General features: G+C 40.8%; 1 protein-coding gene across 7 annotated transcripts in view; it reads left to right on the top strand.

Annotated features, from left to right (window-relative positions):
- FGGY (FGGY carbohydrate kinase domain containing) overlaps positions 1-14,301 on the top strand; it is a 390,237-nt gene that overhangs the window by 57,400 nt on the left and 318,536 nt on the right. For all 7 annotated transcript variants that reach the window (XM_045857814.1, XM_045857803.1, XM_045857811.1 and 4 more), the window contains exon 5: positions 9,530-9,618. In XM_045857814.1, coding sequence (XP_045713770.1) covers positions 9,530-9,618 — 89 coding nt within the window. The remainder of the gene's footprint in view (positions 1-9,529; positions 9,619-14,301) is intronic.

The following is a 14,301-nucleotide window of genomic DNA, read 5'->3' as shown; positions in this document are numbered from 1 at the left end:
CTTTTTTCTTCCTTTCTTTCCCTATGCTGATTCTCCTGCCTTCTACCTTTCTCCCTTCCAGACGGCTCACCATGTTGCTATCCTAACCTTCCTAAAATTGAATTCACAAACCACTGCCTGCTGAGGACTGATGGTGGCTGCCTTCTCTTCTGACTTGTGTGTCTAATCCAAATCCAGAATGACCTCTTCTTGCACTTCAGCACACATTTCTCAGGCTGCCCTTTTCCATGGCCAGGGATGCAGCTGATGCTTCTTCCTACACTTTTGCTCAGATGGTTGCCCTGGCTTGGGCTGTTCTCCATTCCATCTTTCTTAGTCTGTGCCTTCCCTCCACACCAAAGTCAAATGCTACTCCTCAGTAGTGCCTGTCCTCTACCTCCTGCCCATGGCAGTGTCTTTCTTTCATAAGCAGATAGAATTCTTAGTTTAGAAATCAAATAGTTTAGAACTTGAATTATTCTGTACTATTTATACATTCCTGCTGAGTGCTTCATATGCACAGACTCCTTGCTTTACCTGTCCAGTACACAACCTGAGAATTGGGCCCAGTACATTTCTGCCTTTCATGGCCCACCTTCATACCTAGCACACATCTGGCTGCAAGCCAGGACTGATAGACAGATTCTTGCATGGCCAATAAATATTTCATTTAAGACATAGTTATTTCATGTTAAGTCTAGGGATACAGATGAATAAGTATAGTCCTTCCCTGAAAAGAGCTAAGAGTCTAATAGGGGAGATGGGTAGGCCCCCATAGAATTTGAGAAGAGGAAGGCTGTGGAGGAAACTGACATTTACTGGAGATATGCCAAGGTGGGCACATTAACATGTATAGCCTCCTTCATTGGAACCCTACTAACATATGAACAGTTAAATATTGCTGTAAATGAGCAAAGTGAGACCCATAGATATTAGATGACTACTGGCCAGCACAACTAACAAGTAGGAGAACTGAGGTTTCAACTCAAGTGTTTCAGTCTCCAGAGCCCCTGCTCCTTTCTGAAGACAGGAACAGGAGGTAGAACTGACATTCTGACTACTGACTAGAATGATGTTTAAGTAGTGCTTACTGTGTGCCAGATGTTGTTCTAAACACTTTATACATGTTTGCTCACTTGTTCCCTCAACAACTCTATGGTGTAGGTAGTGGTATTGCACTCTAATTATTATGGGACAAGGAAATTGAAGTAAAAAGTAGTCAAGTAGCTTTCCCAAGGCCATGCACCTATGAGGTAGTAGAGCCAGGATGTTCACCCTTAGGGTTCGGCTCTGGAGAAGAGGCAGCAGGATGTGCAAAGTCACCTAGTTGTGGAGTAGCATCTCGCATTGCTAAAACTGCCATTGCAGGAGTCCGTTTAAACAGTCAGGGACTGTGGGGGTGCTGATGGGTGAGGGTGTTGACATGTGAGGATAAAGAGGAAGCCCAGAGCCAGGTCACAATGATCGTATAATGTTCAGTGTCCTACACAAGGACCCTTCTCAGATTATGCAAGTACCTAGAAGGGGCGTTTTCTGTGAGGTTGGATTGTTAGTCCACCATTAGGAAGAGTTTATGAAGTTTTGATCTTCCGCAGTTTGAGTAGGGAAGAGATTTCTCAGCTGTGGCCCTTGTGTCTGCACTGTAGGAATTGAACATGGTATAAATAAACAAGGAAGGGTATATATACCCAAATAAGCCCTAAAGAAATGCTGTAGTGGAACTGTAAAGTGTACCCATTCTTTATGGGCTGGGGATAAGTAAAGTTTGGGTTGAAGGACATTTGAGGAAGAGAGAGAAGAGGGCATTGTTGTGAGCCAGCCTGAACGTGACACCAGGCTGTCCTCAGATGTCCCAGAGCATTCAGCATTTGATGGAGCGCCTTTCCTGCTGCAGCCCCCTCTCCAGTGGCGCTTGGCAGCCATTCAGCATGGTGCTGCACTGACCCAGGAGTCCAAGCCAGGAAGTGAATGAATCCATTTCCCAATTAAAATGAAACTTCTCCAAAGGACCTGCTCACCCTGAGAAGAGAAATATATCTTCCTGGCAGTCTGGGTTGGCTAGAATATGTCTGTGCTCCTAAGATAGACTGTGAAAAGCCATTACTTGAATGAGAAAAGAGAAACTGGGACAGTTCTTATTCACAACCTCATTTATTTATCCATTCATTTCTTATTTCCATTTCCACAAACTTCTGTTTAACTTGTACATCTCTGCCCATTCATTTATTTACTCATTCAGCTAATGTTATTCATCATCTATATATCAGATACAATGCTAGGCCCTATGAATATATATATAGAAAAAAACACACAGTCCCTGCCTCTTAGGAGCTTTTGGTCTAGTGAGGGAGACAGTCACATGAACAGGTGTGGGGAAGTGCTATGGTTGGGATATTCCCAGAGTATCTTGGGGGCATTGTACAGGGCACCTAACTCAGGGGAATCAGGGGAGATTTTATGGTGTGGGTAACACTTGAGTTGTATCCTAAACGATGAGTACATGTTGGCCAGGGAGGGTGTCTCAGACAGAGTGCACTATGAATAAAAATGCAATGGTGAGAAAAAGCACAGTGGATGTGGGTGATACAGTGTAGTATCTCATAGTGATCAGAGATGAAGCTGGCGAGTAAGACATGGATTGTACATGTCATGTTAATGAATTTGATCTTTCACTCCAAAGGTAGTAGAAAACTGAACGGTACAAGGTATACGGAATTGAAAGCTCCCTGTAAGTGGGGACTGTGTCTGTTGTTTGCTCATTTTATTAGCCTTGAGCATCGTGCCTGATCTGTAGAGGATATGGAATCAGTACTTAGTGAATTAATTAATGAGTTATTTATGTAGTCAAGTTTACATTTTACACAGCCACTGTATTCTAATTGGCTGTGTATAGGATACATGGGGGTGAGGAGATGGGAACACTTCATGAATTAACTGGGAGTTTAAATTAGGGTGATTGGATGTAAAGAATGAGAGAAGTAAAGATGACTCCTTAGATAACTGAATCAACTGACACAGAAGATCAAGGAGGTGGAAAACATTTTGGGGAAGATAACATATTTCCTCTTGGGTGTGTTGAGTTGGAGGTGCAGTGAGACATCCGGCAGGCATGTATCAGAGCAGAGTGTGAAGGGGAGTTTGAGATTAGACATGTTATTCAACCTGTATATTCCAACCATGATTCCTGGTTGGAATCATGGCAGTATTTGAGATCACCCAGCATGTGAACAGTGAGAAGAGTGGATGAGGGAAGAACTCTGGTAGTGTCCACATTTAAAGGGTGACTAAGGAAAGGAGCTCAAGAAGGAGACAGACAAGCAATGAGAAGGGTGTGAAGGGATCCAGGAGAATACCAGGAGGTATTAAGACCTCCTCAACTTTCCACTTTCCAACTCTTCTACATTTTTCATGTTTGTTCCAAGACCTTACATCCCAAAGCCTCCTCTTCATATTATAATCCCCTCCCTTCCTCTCTCTTTCCCTCCTTCTTTCCCTTCCATAGACAGTACCACCCACAAGAAATTGGGTTATCTAGTTCACCGTGACATCCTCCTTTTCTCCTGGCACTTTTGCATTTTATTATACTTTAGGGAGGTGGACACCTGAACTAGCACTGGGCTGATCTGCAGAGCTCTGCATTTCAGTCTGTCCTTCCACTTATGTGTGTGTAACCTTGGGGCAGTCATGGTGTGGTTCATTCCTGGATTTTAGTTTCTTACCATGCAAGAGGAGGTTTATAATTTCTTGCCCTCCCTGCCTTAAAGAATTATACAGATCAGATGAGATCATGCATGTTAAAGTGCTTTGAAAATACGAAGCTCTGTAGCAGTAATTAGAGTGAAACGCATTGACTTATCAGGCCCTCTACATTATTTCATTTAATTCTCACAATATCTCTTTGAGGTAGAGGCTAGTAATAATGGCATTTGAGGAAACTGGAGCTTAAGAAATTAATTTACTTAAAGCTACACAGCTGCAAAGTGGTGAGGACAGTAATCAAACTCAGGTCTGCCTGACTCCAGAGTTCTTAGAGCCTACATACCAAAGCCTTGTTTTCCTAATGCATGTGGTGGTATCACATTCCTGGGCAAAGTCAGCTATGCTGAATATGATCAGCTTTCATGTAGATGATAACATTTTTATGGTTGGGAAGTCAGCTCCAGTGTGGATTATAAATTTGTTTCTGTACAACAGTAGTGCTGTAGGGGAGCTGGTGCTGGGCGGGAGGATGCATGTACAAATGCGTTTCTTGAAAATTAAAGAATTTAAATTATACAATGGAACTATTTTATTTTACAAATAAATTCTATGAAATTATAGTTAAATCCTCCTCTAATGGAGGCAGTCTTATCTTATTTCAGGTTTTTGTTTCTTGGGTGCCATTTTCCATAGTAACATAGATAATTCTTTTACTTGACCTTTTGGTTCAGCTCAAATCTCTTCCCTATGAAGCCTTTACTAAGCTACCCGAGCCCAAAGCCCTTTCTCTCCTCTGAACCCTGTCTGAGATTAGTCATTGGAGGCAACTATATGACCACACTCAAAATATTGTGACAAAGTTAGGAGGCTGACTCACCAAACCTTGGTATTGGGCTCATTACATTATTGTCATACATCATCTTAAATTAATTACCTTTTCCCTTGTGCACATCTTTTTCCAGCTCTGTTTGAACTTTAAAGAGTTTGACTTTAAATTTCTTTATACTTCTTGAAACTTTTTTTTCCCCCATGAGTCAGCTGGCTTTCACCCTCCAGGAGTTTGTCATTCTGAGGTGGATTTAGGCATATGAATATATAATTAGGATGTAGCAAAGGATGGAAGGATTCACTATAAAGGTGATATCTGAGCTGGATTTGAATCAATGGTAGGAAAGTTTGATAGTGGGAGAAGATGGGAAAATCAATCCAAGTAGATGCATTAGCCTCAGTAGAGGCACGGGAACATAAAAATGCATAATGCATTTGGGGAAGTGAGAGAAATGAGGTGAGAGCAGGATGGAGGGATCTAGGAGGGGTAATGGGCAGTGAATCCAGAAGAATTCATAAAAGTAATGGCCAAGTCGAAGCCAGGTTGTTAAGTGTCCTGAGAACCGTGCCAAGGAGAGAAAATATGATTTTAGGCCATAGGGAACTGTCGAATCATTTTCTACAAAGAAACACAACGATCAATTTTAAGTTTTTAGAAAGATGCCTCTGGTAGTACAAGCCTCTCAGTGTATGTTTCTAGATGTCTGTCTGACTTGCAGTATGTCCAGTGTTAGATCTCTTTCTCTGTGGATGGGAGTTTGAAACACACAATTGTTTCATTCATTCTGGGAAGGTTCTGGTTGGGGAATATGACCCACTTAGTCTTTTCAGCATCATTTTTCTTTTAAGAGTGACATTTGAGGATTAAGTTTCTTCCTGACACATCTTTCCTCTCTGGACCATCAGCCTGTGCCCTAATTTGGAGTCTTGAATGCAGAGTGAGGATAAGGTTTGGCTTTTTCATGGGTTGTTGTGCTGGAAAACAACATTGTGAGTGTTTGGAATGTTCAGGCAGGATCCTTTACTGGGTGGGGAATTAGAGGGCTCTGTTTCCTCCCTTTTCTTCACTGCCCACAACAGATATTCCAGATAGAATCTCTTTACAATTAATAATAAAATACATGGATGACCCTTTTGGAACTGGTCATCCCTGCTTTCTCTTTTACTGCTCCTTGACCCTGGTGTCTCCTGACATGCAATGCAGTATTTGCTTCATTTTTCACACAAATTCCCTCAGAGTCTAGAAGCCAAGGGAGACCTTACTGCCTCCTTGGACACCACAGTGAGAGGGGAAGGGAGAAAGCCACATGTTCCTGCCCTGAGGCTGGGGTGGCTGCTGCCTGGCCTTGAATCTTGGATCTACTGTTCTGCCTCCACCCTCTGCTGAGACCTGCAGCTGTGTGCGCTTTGAATAGTGCCTCCTCCCAAGAAATGCTGTAGTTTTATGAAGTAATACATGATTTAAAAAAAATGTAAAGAGTTCCTTTGGTTGCTTTCAAGCCTGGGGGATTGCTTGCTCAAAGGATTTTTATTGGAATGCAGAAGTCTTATTGCCAAGTCACACACCCCAAATCATGGCTGATGTCTTTTTCTCTTCAAAAGACTCATTTTTGTTAGTTGCTTGGTAACTGGGGTATAGACTTAACCCATTCTGCACAGAGATCTAGTTTAAACTGGATTGAGCTATGTATAATGAGGTACAACTAAAGTGGCATGTGTGTGGACTTGCTGTGTGCTCTCTCTGACCCGTCCACCATTAGTGCAGGGAGGCCGTTACTAGGTACAGGAAAGTTGAGTGAGTTTCCCAGGATTGAAAGTGAAATCTCTGAAATTAAAAAAAAAAAAAAAAAAATATATATATATATATATATATATATGTAAACAATGTGCTTGGGAAGGGTTTTTCTTTACTTAATCTTTTTTTTTTTTTACAAAAAAAATCTTTTTCTTCTTTGTTTTGTTTTTCTTCTGTAAAGAATGGCAACAGCTTCCTTCCCGATCCTTCCAATGGCCAAAACCCTCTACACTGACAGATTTGGGGGCTTCAGGGTGGTGGTGCCTGTGTTGTAGGCGGAGGAAGGAAGACTCACTTTGGAGCTAGCAATCCCATGTGACCTTGGGCTAAGTTCTTGTCATCCAAACCACAGTTTCTACATCCTCTGTATTTGACTATTGTATATCGCCTACACACCTCTGAACCGCTCTGAGAATCGGATGAGAGGAGGCACGTGAGAGCACTATTTTAAGCTGTGGAGGAATGGAAGAGGGCTGTCAGTGTGTCTTGATGTAGGCCCAAAGTTCGCAAAGATAGAATTAATTCAGTACGATTGAGGCTGTTGGCTGGTACTGAACTGTCTGGGGAAGGGGAGAGATGGGGAGATTTTCCCCCAGAACTTGATTAAAAATTTTTCCATGGGGGCTAATGTATCCTTGACCAGTCTCTCATTTGATGACAAAGCACTTGTGAATTAGGTAGCACAACATGAAAACATCATGGGATCCTCACAGGTAGTCTGTCAGTCAGCCTCTTGAAGCAAGGGGATCAAGCTTCTGGAGACATTCCTTCTCATCCTTTCTCCCTTCCCTTTGCTGGCTAACCTCCAGCCTGCTTTTGTAGAGAAAGCAGAGAGTATTGCTGTCTTCTTCTCCTAGACAATATGCATTCCGGAGCATACCTCATACTTCTAATACGATGTTATTTCTTGTTTCTCAGCCTGTGGAGAGATTGCACTAGGGTCCCTGGCTTTGATCAATGAAGCTGGTGTGGTCTCAAAGAGAAATGGTGCTCCTGGCTGCCTTGTGCCTCCCACCTCAGTGTGTGTCTTTTTGTTAAGAGGTCTGAAGTTCTCTTTGAGACGTTCTACTTGGGTGCCCTGGTCCATGGTGGCTGTCTGCATGGCCACATGCTGAAAGCTCTCATTCTGCAAGGTCTTTAATGACTCTCATCTAACAGAAGCAGTTGTTTTCTGAGTTTAGGAAGCTTGTTCAGCTGTGGTGTGGAGCACTGGTTGTTGCTGAACTGGTTTTAGTGGTTCATTTCTGGTAACTGACCTTGGGTTTCTGGAGCCCTTAGAAGGAGGCACCACTTTCTTTTTCTCTCTGAGAACCAATCACTGAAATCACAAAGCATGTGGAAAGTGATTTTTTGGATTACCCGGAAGGCATACTGTTAATATCACTAGTTTGACTCACATACTAGTTTCAAAGGCTGCCATTTTTTTATTGTGACCGGTTACTGTGTATAGATGCTACTGGTTCATAGCTGTGTTGAGCATATTTAGTCAAATTTAAGTTTTGCTTTGTTGAACATTAAAACATTCAAAGAGAAGTTAAACCCTTTCTAGATATAAGTTCTCATCCAAATGCTTAGGAATTTAAACAACAACAAGAATAGAAAATGAACTGTTTACATCAGAACCCTTTTGATGTAATACTTAGTTTCTCTGCTATGCATAGATTTCTGTGTTCATATAGTTGTGATAGGGAAGGAGGAAATAGGAAGAACTCATAGAATTTGAGGGCAAATGTTGATCAAGTCCAGTTGTATGTCTGTAAATTAGATGTAGTAACACTCAGGACTTTTGTATTGCACTAAGGACATAGCACACGTGGAAGCCCTTCATAAACTCCGAAGCCCTCCTCACATGAGAGATTGGAAGGTGAAACCGAGCAGTTTGGTTGTTCCATAACATTTATTGAGTGCCTGCTGTGTGTCGCCCTCAGGCACACACTGGAATATGCCTCTTCTGAACTTCTGAATTGTTACCTGTGGTGTCCCCAAAAATACCATCTTGCTCATGACACGTTCCTTGTCGTTGTAGCCTCCTGGGGAGGGGATTATTGAAACCAAGACATGGACAGTTAGCTGCCTGGGTAGTAGGAAGCCTTTTTTGTTATCTCTTCTAGTCTGCTTTACTCTTTCTTCTCTTTATGAAGTTCTGCTTCTCCAGGTATAAAAAACGGCCACTTGACAGTTTCCAAGTTTATCTCACCTCCAGTTTCATTCATAGGCAGAAGTTAAATGACTCCACTGGGATCCTGATTCTAAATTCCTAAGAGAAGAGATCTGATTGGCTCAGGTCACATGTCCATTCTGGTCCAGTGAAGGGAGTGGAGTTATGTAGTTTCTACCTTACAACTAAGGGTCCAGCCCTGTGTAGGGGGAGGAGAGAGTCAGCCGTGGGATATCATGGTGCATAAACTGACAAGGTCCTTGACCTCATAGAGCTTACTATCCAGCAGGAAAGAAAGACATTCACCACATTGTGTGACAGCCAGATCTAACCTGAGTAGCGTATCCTGGAAGGCCAGTTCAGGGAAGGATGGATAGGGTCAACCAAAGGGGTAGGGGTGACCTGGACCCTGGGAGGGAACAGGGTGGAGGGTGAGGAATGAATGTTCCAGGTAGGGTCGGTGGAGGAAAAAAAAAAAAGCCCAGTGGCAGGAAAAGCTCTGACCACTTTGGCAGTGTGGAAGGAACAAATGTTTTAAAAACATAGTAATGACTTGATTATGTGCCATTCTCCTTGGCTTAAATTGGAAGTTTGTTGAGGGCAAGAATCATATTTCCTATTGCCTTTGGAACCCATTGGTGTGGGGAGAATTTTACACGGGTAGGGCATGTTCTGTTTCACGCATTAATTTCTTAGTGCGTCCCCCCCCCGCCCCACCAGCTTACAGCTGTCCAGCTTTGAAATCTTATATGTCTTAAAGCTTATCCTCTGGCCCTTCACTGGGAAGATGGATTGCGTACCTTCCCAGAGTGTACTTCCTATCCCTCCAGGTTGGCAAAGGGAGAAAAAAGGGATATTATGGTCATTTTTGCAAGGATCCATAATTGCTAATACTTCTTTCCTTTATAGGTACCACTTTTACATCATACCCTCTCTCAACCCCTGAGCAGATGTATTATTGGGCATTGTTGGCTATGCTTTTGTTTTGAAAATTTTGCAACATTATTGAAAGAGGAGAGGGGTAGAGAAAACAGACCATAATTGATTCTAATATATATTTAATTTGGCAGAGCTTGAGAGAGACTTGCTGGGATAAGGCGGGGCATTTCTTTGATCTCCCAGACTTCTTATCGTGGAAGGCAACAGGTGTCACAGCACGGTATGTTAATTACAAGTTCGATTTTATTTGCGCTCATCCATTCTCGGGTATCTGTATATATATTACTTTCTTAACTCACTTTGACTGGACGCACTGTTTGTACATCTGCATGTGATTTTGCATACTTGAAACATCTTGAATCCATCTTCCACCTTCATTGCACATGCCCAAGCGCCATTGTTCCTGTGAGGCCCAGAATGTGGTATCCAAGGTGAAGACCATTCATTGAAATTGGACACATTTGAAAGAGACATGGGCAGTCCATCATGCAGTGTGACTGTTTTTCCAAAGGCACTTTTTACATAATGAATAAAAGGAAAATATATTTATTGGCCCCTAAAATTAAGGCAAGAAATATGTTTTTTAAAAAAGAATTTTATTTTTCAATTACAGTTGACATACGATATTACATTAGTTTTATGTGTGTAACATAGTGGTTAGACATTTATATAACCTATGAAGTGATTTTCCTGATACATCTAATATCTATCTGTCGCCATGCATAGTTATTCTAATATAATTGACTATATTTCTTATGCTGTACTTTACATCCCTGTGTCTATTTTTGTAACTGCCAACTTGTATTTCTTAATCCCTTCATCTTCTTCATCCATAAGGGATATGCATGTTTTTTAAGGAAGCTGGGTGGGTGTGTTATGAACCTATTTTGCCTTGTGTATTAATGTACCTGAATCATTGCAGAATGTAGAGATATATATGTTGGAAGTCAATAATATTTTTAAATAAATTATGAATGTTATACATAATTATGTGCTACATGACTTGACATGAAATCTCAAACTATGCACATCAGTTGTCATTCTGATCTCAGATTTCAGAAGATGCATAAGGGGGTAGCAATGGGGTGTGGAGGGGTCTTCTCACCTTGACAGTGAGTTAGAGTCTGTAGTGAACAAATTTGTGAGGAAGAGGATCAGTTCCCAGAGGACAGATAAACCTGTATCTATATATATATATATGCCGAGGGAGGTGTTATATCTTAAAGTCAGCTCACTCAGAAAGGACTAAATCTTCCCCATTTTCCTTTTTATTTGAACTCAAGGGAAGCTGCAGATAGGAGCACCATTCTCCCTGTGCTCTATCTATCTCATTTGGTTTGGTTTGGACTTTGTCTTACACGGAGTTGATAAGAATGTGGTAGTTCAGCAGCAGGGGCTCTCAGAAAGGAGATAGAAGAAGACGTGTTTCACAAGCACATCATTTTTCATGTGGATTATCCTCCCTTCCTACCAATAAAATGATTATTAGTCTGGGGTCTCAGGGTAGTGGGGAGCCACATACATATACAAATGGCTTCAGTAAACTTCAGGTACTCACCCCTGTCTTGGGGAGAAAGCTCTGGAGGAGTGGTCTGAACTTGACCCCAGAAGGTACAATTAGTCACTGTTACACTGTTATCACAGTGTAATGGGGAGGCCAGGGTGTGGGTGAAAATCTCATCTTGGGCATTCCTTTTTTGGTGTGAAATTAATTGTCTGAAGTTATTTCTGGAAGGACATTTCTGTAGGTTTTTTTTTTTTTAACCTTTGTGCAGTAGTGAAAGAAATGTTTTAATTATTTTAGCCAAATGGACCTATTTAGTCAAAGCAGCTGTGGTAGTGTGAATATCAGCAATACCTCATTGGCCTGCAAACCTTGAGGGCTCAATTTACTACAGATGGAGGAAGACCTTGCTTTCCTTCTGTTTTCTTTTTTGGGGGGGGGGTGTATGTTATTGAACCCAGGGTTCTCAGAGCTCCCCGTTTCTTTCTGATGGTACTAGATAGTCTATGCCCCCATTTCCTGGTGTCTCATGCCATGTAAAGTCAGATAGATTTAAATGCGGTGGCATGTATACCCACTCTGCAGTCACAGTGTGACTTCCTGTCCTCGGTTCTGACACACAAGAGTTGTGTGATTTTGGGAACATCTTTTACCCCTTTGAATATCTCTTTATCTGTAAAATGGGGATCGTGATGCCTATTTTGTAAGCTTGTTCAGAAAGTCCTATTAAACCAGTTTTTTGAAACTATCCTGATTATAGGAATTAGTTGAATCATTTATTCAAAGCACAGCTAACCAGGGCTCCCAATTTTGAGACTGTGGAATCAGAACCTCCATGGGGTACCTGGGTTTTATGTTTAACAAGTGCTCCAGGTGGTGGTAGTTTTGGACAATGTTGCCTAACAAAATATACATGAAAGTAATATGGGACTTCCAGTCCTTTTCAGTGATTGGAAGGATTTTAGAAGTTTTAATAAATTTGGTGAATTTAAAAATGGAGACCTTCTGTTGACCTATCAGAGCATGCTGGGAGCTTCCAGCGCTGCTCACGACAGTCTCAAACCCCGAGGAAGCATAAAGTTTAATGCGCAGAAATGATTTATTGGCTGTCTAGTCATTCCTGCCATTTTTTAATATTGGCTTTGACACTCATGACTCATTCTATTTTTATTAGTACAAATTTGCAGTCCTCCTCTTTGCACCCCTTGCCCTATACTTATGTACTTGTGAGTACCTTCAAAAGCCTCCCCTCTTGGTTCCTTGTCTTCTAGAGACCTTGGATGCCAGACACCGAGTTCTTCTTGCAAAGGTGGTTGCCCTCTCTCTGGCACACCTAACTCTTATATCTGTCTCTCCCCTGTTGTTTTCTTAGCCTCCAATTCTTTCTCCCTTCTCAGTTTCAGCCTGCGTGATGAGGGTGAAACCAGTAACCCTCTGAACTTGGTTGTATAATTGGAAAATGGCAGCACCCATTCCATGGGTTTAGTGTACAGACTGAGTGAGGTAGCAAGAAAACTTCCAATGCAGTGCTGAGAAATTTTTGGAAGGAATTAGCTATTTTATTTTGTTCCCTTTTCTTATCAATTTTGGCAGGAGTCTTTGTATTAAATTTCTGGCATAGTAGAAAGAGGGAAACCCTTGTAGTCAGACTGACCTGGGTTTAGTGTCTTTGCTGTGTCTTGTGGGCAAGAATCTGGAGCAGATTACTCGCTCCCCCAGTCTCTGCCCCTTCCCTGAGCCTCAGGTCTTCTAGACATTCATTTGGGGTTACTGAGGGTTTTAGTGATACTGTGAATAAAAGGTGTAGCACATAATATTTAAAAAATGCATGGCTCTTTTAATGAAAATCTCCAGTGTCCTTTCTTTAAGAATAAGGAAGATGAAAGAGGGTCTGAAATTAAATGTGCCAATGGTAAAAATAACAAAAAAAACAAAAACAAGAAAACTCTGGGTAGTAGAACATGAAATTGGCATTCTCTAGGCCAAGGAGAGATTCAGGTTTGGTGTTTATTTGGCTCTTATTATGATTGTTTTGGGAGGCTTTGAGGAAATGAGTGCCAAAAAGGCTAGAAGAGGGTGTTTTTTATTATTCTAGTGGAGTTAAGGCTGAAAAGTAATTGGATTTCACCTTGTCTTAAAGCTTTTAGACTTGTTTTTGGCAGTGACAGTTGGTAAGAAGTCCCCCTTCTTTTCTTATCTGTTTTTCTCCCCTCACCTCCCTTTAGTTATTATTCTCATCCTTCAAAATATGGCAGCCACTTTTGTTTATCTGAATCACTGAGAAAAACACCACCTGGCTTATGATTAATTTGTAATTTAGCTCCATTCTTTTTATATTAAAAGTAATTATTGCTATTTTTGTTAATAATGGTAATTATCATTTATTGTGTGCATTTTCTTTATCTATAATAGGCATATTATGAAATGTGAACACATTTGCCCTGGAAACCATCAATTAAAGCAGGTGGTAGTGTTACCATTTTGCAGTTCAAGAACTGAAGTTGAATGTTTTAGTAATTATCCATCTTCTAGCTGTTGAATGGGAAACTGTCCAGAATTTTGGTAACATGAGAAATGGGAAGCCAGAAATTTGAATAATAAAATTTTGTATAATCAGACAAAAACATAAATCCTGGCTCTAAGGAAATTTGAAATGCCTAGTAATAAGATAAAAACAGTGATAAAATTTTTTAAAAAATCACAGTGGAGTGAAAATACTAAAAGAATAACTAAGATGGTGCCAAGAGCTTCATAGAAACTATTGTGTTATTCATAATTCCTAATAGGTTTGTCTCCAGGCTTCCTAGTGGCCAAAGCAAGGATTAGAACATAATTAGGATGAACTGAGTGAATAGATAAGAACCTGATGGCTGTTCAGGAGAAAGAGAACTTTTTCTAACATTGGAGCCTGAGAGAAATGTCATGTAGATTACTAAGGGTTGATGACATTCTATAAATTATTTAAAAGTGTGTCCTATTAAATTCAATTATAATTTCAAGTAGTCTTTTTGTTTTAAAACAGTTTTAGATTTGCGGAAAAAGTATGAAGGCAGTACAAGAGAGTTTCTATATACCCCCTACCCAGTTGCCCCTATTATTAACATCTTAATTTAGTGTGGTGCATTTGTCACAATTGATGAACAAATATTGATATATTATCATTAACTAAATTCCATATTTTATTCACATTTCTTTAGTTTTCTCTTAATGCCTTTTTCTGTTTCAGGAGTCTATCCAGGATACCATATACATTTAGTCATGTCTGCTTAGCTGTGGCAATTTCTCAGCTCTCTTTGTTTTTGGTGTCATTGACAGTTTTGAGGAGTGCTGGTCATGAATGTTGTAGTATGTGCCTCTGGGAATTTGTCTGATGTTTTTCTCATGATAAGACTTATGTAG

The sequence above is a fragment of the Phyllostomus hastatus genome, unplaced genomic scaffold (assembly GCF_019186645.2).
Source record: "Phyllostomus hastatus isolate PE091 unplaced genomic scaffold, TTU_PhHast_1.1 phas_contig_147, whole genome shotgun sequence".
NCBI lineage: Eukaryota > Metazoa > Chordata > Mammalia > Chiroptera > Phyllostomidae > Phyllostomus > Phyllostomus hastatus.
The sequence above is the reverse complement of the archived record's forward strand: the minus strand, read 5'-3'. Positions and strand labels throughout refer to the sequence as shown.